This window comes from Trachinotus anak, unplaced genomic scaffold (assembly GCF_046630095.1).
Source record: "Trachinotus anak isolate AG129_WGS33_773 ecotype Australia unplaced genomic scaffold, CSIRO_AGI_Tana_v1 ptg000007l, whole genome shotgun sequence".
In the NCBI taxonomy this organism is placed as follows: domain Eukaryota; kingdom Metazoa; phylum Chordata; class Actinopteri; order Carangiformes; family Carangidae; genus Trachinotus; species Trachinotus anak.
The window spans coordinates 10,345,243-10,350,029 of record NW_027273858.1 but is presented as its reverse complement, the minus strand read 5'-3'; the positions used below and the strand labels follow the sequence as shown (position 1 = coordinate 10,350,029).

At 43.4% G+C, this 4,787-nt stretch overlaps 1 protein-coding gene across 1 annotated transcript; it reads right to left on the bottom strand.

Annotated features, from left to right (window-relative positions):
• Nucleotides 1-2,257: 2,257 nt before the first annotated feature.
• Nucleotides 2,258-4,202, bottom strand: LOC139622811 (dickkopf-related protein 1-like). The gene is made up of 4 exons (XM_071480418.1): nt 3,814-4,202; nt 3,545-3,689; nt 3,253-3,387; nt 2,258-3,144 (listed from the first exon to the last, which is right to left on the bottom strand). The coding sequence occupies exons 1-4, from the start codon at nt 4,024-4,026 to the stop codon at nt 2,879-2,881; spliced, it is 759 nt and encodes a 252-aa protein (XP_071336519.1). The 5' UTR covers nt 4,027-4,202; the 3' UTR covers nt 2,258-2,878.
• Nucleotides 4,203-4,787: the final 585 nt, after the last annotated feature.

The window sequence follows — 4,787 nt, the reverse complement described above, 5'->3', positions numbered from 1 at the left end:
GTCGTTAAGCGTTATCATAATACACTTGATAAATGTCAGATCAGAGTCTGGTTTGTTTTAACTGTGGATTATGCAAATAAAATACACAAAATGCATCGAATGAAAACAGACTTTACAAGTTGTATTCAGCATCGTCATGATTTGTATCATGCATGTTCATGCGTGATGCTGAGATAAACATTTGTTGTAATTGCATTTCTGCAGTTTTTGAACTTGTACAGTAGAATGAAAATGCATGTCGGGTGGAAATGCTGATTCATTCTTGTGGTATGACAACACCAAATGTTGCTGGTTAGGATGCCATTGTGTGGGCGAGCATGGTGTCACTCCAAACCTCTCACACCCCAGGATCCACCCATATAAGGGTGTGTGGGTGTGAGTGTGGACATGTGTGGACATGTGTAAATGTGTTTGTATATGTGTTATAGCTGTTAGGTGGCATGTGGGTGCATGAGTGTGTGTGTCAGTTGTCATGGATGCTGCTGTTGTTGCTATTGTTTCTGTTACTAAATGTACCATAGCTATGTGTAACACACACACACACTCGCCCTGGCCTTCCTTGAGTTAGGGCACATGCCTGTGGCCTGTGTTAGTCTGTGGTTTGTGTAATGATGACAGGCTCTCACACACACACACACAGACACACACACATACAGATTCCAGGACCCCCACAAACATGACTTGGCTGAGCCTGCATGGTTTACTGTACTGCTGACAATTCTCCCATTACTCTTAATTACCATGAAGAATGGACACTAAATTGTTTAAATGGAGTGTGTCTCTCTGTATGTCTGCCTGCGTCCTTGTCAGTGCATCTCTTCCCAACAGTGGTGGAACAACTATTGAAATGAACACCACAATGTAAAAACACTCTATTACAAGTGAAAGTCCTGCATTCATAATGCATATAACTTCAGTGATAGAAAAGTATAACACTGCTATTATAGGTATTGTACTCATTTTACGAGCAGAACAGTTCCTTGCTGTGTCACACCTTCACATTTTATATTTTTGTGTTATTACTGATGCATTAAAATGTAAACACCTGATTTTATACTGTTTTGGTACTTTTATGGGCTGTTAATCATTGAACTGTATTTTATGGGGTCATGATGGCTGATCCTCATTGACACCTAGAGTACCTCTCACCTTGTCTTCCATAGACAAACTTCAAATGAATGTCTGTGGATGTAAACAGATGAAGAGGTTATCTGGCTGGGTCAGATATCAAGAGAGTCTCGTGTTCCTTTTGATCTGACACGAGAATCGTGCAGAAAGTGCAGTAATTTCCTCGCCATCTTCTAATCTAAACAGGTCTAATTACAGACACCAAGGTGTATTTGGGTGGATTCATAACCTACACATTAGAGCACATCCATTGCACAACATCTGGGAAATGGGATGTGCTGTGCAACTGGGAAGACTGAGAACCCAGATCCCTTTTTATTTCTTGAGTTGCATCACAAAAACTCAGAAGTCCTGCGGTGCACCTCATTTCATGAATTCTAGTGTAGATTGAGTAAGATGAGGTAATTAGAGGCTTTAGCTTGGATAGCTAGCTATCTGCTCTGCTGCACATGAAGGCAGGGAAGTTATAATTAGAAAGTAGCCAGCAACACCAAAGGATTAGGTGGCAAACACTCAGCAGGACACACATACTTTGTTATTACCTCTTTGCAGTTATCATTTGATACAGCAGCATCCTGTCCTGTTTTTAATGTTTGTCTGACATCGCCCTGATGCACCATCCTCTGCCTCCGTAGCAGGATGTGGCCTGTTCAGGCTCCAGTAATGACTCATTAAAGTAGTATGTTTGTTGTAAGTGTGTTTTCTCTGAATGTGTGTCTGCACATATTTCTGCAATTGTGTGTAATGGGTTTGAGAAGCATATCTGGGCCAAACATTTAAACCATCCACTCAGCCTCAACCACTGATTGGGCCCTGAGTTGACCACCACGGAGTGATTGTTCAAATAACTCTTGCTTTCCAGAAGGGGATGGCTGGTTTTTTTGGGTTTTTTTCTTTGTTTTCTTGGGGGGGGTTTGCCAGAAATTTTTTCCCACCCGTGCCAACCTTTAACTGAATATTTGGACTAAATCGTTAAGACCTTAAATGGTGCAGGATGTAGGAGGAATTATATTCAACACACCCTCACTGAAATAATTCCCCCCATGACATTTCTTTTGTTTGTCTTTTTGTAACACAGTAGTGCAGAAATAAAAACCTACTGTCAAAAATGAGCGGCAGAAAGAAGGAGTAAGGTTATCACATGATGTTTAATAAAACAAATATATTCAAATTTTCTATATATAACATTTTCTTATAAAACAATATATATAACACATTTACAATGCATGCAGCACCATGTCTTTATAATACTGGTGTTGACAGAATTCAATAGCTCAATTAAGTGCCACCTCCAGGATAATATTTACAATACAGTAATTTACTGCAATAACTGAGGCTTGAAGTTCCATAAAAAGAGAAACAAAACAGCTCTGCCATCACCGACGACATGAATCGATGTTCCAAAGACTTCTGAAATGTCACTTCCTAACTTCCGACTCCTCATCTGTTGATGGGGAATTGGATCAGTCCAACTTGCACTGTTGCATCCCTCTGGGTGTATCACTTTTCCAGGGATCATGTCTATCCTTCCGGGTGCTGTGTTTGAGTCAGCAACTTTGGCAGGAAAGAATGTCTTAGGTGTTGGGTGTCTATGTCTGTGTGTCAGCATCTCTGGTGTATGCAAGGTTGAGAAGTGTTTGTCAGTGTCTCACTGATATGTGGGTTTGCTGGGTGTGTGTCCGTGTGTGTGAGAGTGTATTTCTGTGTGTGTGTGTGTGTGTGTGTGTGTGTGTGTGTCTGTGCGTTCATGTCAGCGTCTCTGACAGGTGTGTAGGTTCCGGGCTGCAGTCCTGCTGACACTGTGGTCTCGCTCTCCTTTCTCTGGTCGGCAGGCCAGGCCGTCACCACAGTCGCAGCGCTGGAACAGCTCCAAGCCGTGGGTGCCTTTCCTGCGGTGGCGTGTACACACCTGGCCCTCGGTCAGCACAGGCTTGCAGATGCGAGACCAGAAGTGTCTGGCGCAGCACAGACCCTCTGAGCAGTCTGCAGATCTCAGGCAAGTATCCCCCTCCTGGCCTGGAGATAGAAGGAAGAGAGTGATGAAAACATGTTGCATGAAACAGACTTGAATAGAATTGTTACTTGAACCCAGTAAAGACTGCGGATTTTCTGCAGGACACTCACCTTTCACAGCATGAGGCTGATGGCCATGGGCAGTGGGGGGCTTCTTGGCCTGATGCTCCATGGTGTTGTTGTGTTTGTGCCAGCCAGTGATGATGGATGCATCTGTGCTATCTATATCATTTGCCTGGCAAACACCTAAAAAGGTCAAAGGTCATGCATATTAGCATTAACGGATATCAGTAAACATACATACCAGACACTATGACTACGAGCAAACTCTCCCGAGCAATGAGAATACCAATAGCAGTTTCACAATGTGAGTATTTACGTCAGATGGGACGCCTTTGCTCACCGTTGCTGCAGCGGTTCCCTGCGCAACACATGGAGTCCCGTGCGCAACGCTTCCGGCTCTTACGGCAGGGCAGGCAGGCGCCTCGGGCGTCGTTGCAAAATTCATCACCTCCGCAGTCTTCATCATCCGTGCAAACACCTGACTGCTATAATATGACAAGAACAAAGGCAGCGTGTCATTTAAATATCGAGAAGACATATCGATAAAACTTACATAAACGCACCGTTTTCCGTGGCGCGCAGACTTTTACGCACGGGAAAGTTAATTACCTGCAAAGTGTCCGCGGGTAATTTGTGTCCCACGCTACCGGAGGGTGAGGTGCGCGGACTCGGACTGACAGTGTCTGTGCCTTTGCCAGCCGAAGCTCCGGGCAAGTTTTTGATAGCGTTGGAGTTCGTCAGGACTGTCCCCGCGTAAACGTCCCCAAGGTATCCAAACAGCGTGAGATACACAGCCAAGAAGCGATGCGCTGGTAACGGCATGATTCTCCCCTTGAACACTGTTGTGCTGCAAACACGCGGAGGAGAAAAAAAAATCCCTTCTGTTTTGCTGAAAAAAGTGACCGAGTGACAAAGTCCAAAGTGGCCTTGAATCCTGAATCCCAAAGTTTCCAAAGCGTTTCGACACGATGCTTGGAAGGTCTCCTGCCTCTCGGTCCTGGGATGATCTCTTTATACATGTGGACCTGTTTGTCTTCCCGCCCCTCGCTGTGCACAACAAAGGCGGAGGGTGGAATTTCAAAGAGAGCCCCACTGTACGGAAATGGCCTTCTATTCTCCCTGCACAGGACTGCGTTTCACAATGTTTGTGTAATGATAATGACCTGCAAAGTCTGTCTGAATGGCCATCACCTAGTGACGCATACTAGAAATAAAGTATATCCACAGTCAATCTGCTTGGTATAGAATAACATTTTAATAAACATTTAAAACGTGAATAAATGAACCATGCTTCCTTTTTATAATTTATTTTTTTCTGAAGAGAATGTGATCAACAATGTCAATCTACCAGTTGTGTGACTTTGTATCAACAGCTTGTGGAAAACAAATGTGATAGTCTCACCAGTTGACAGACGCAGCAGTGTTATGATGTGATTTTAATTATCTTGTTTTCATACAAAAAATGATTATGAGACCAAACTTGTTAAAAAGTCATTTTCTTGTTTTATAGACCACTTAGTCAAGTGTTCTATTATTCTTTGTTTTCCCCCAAAAAATAATTGATGCCAACATTTCACCGTTTA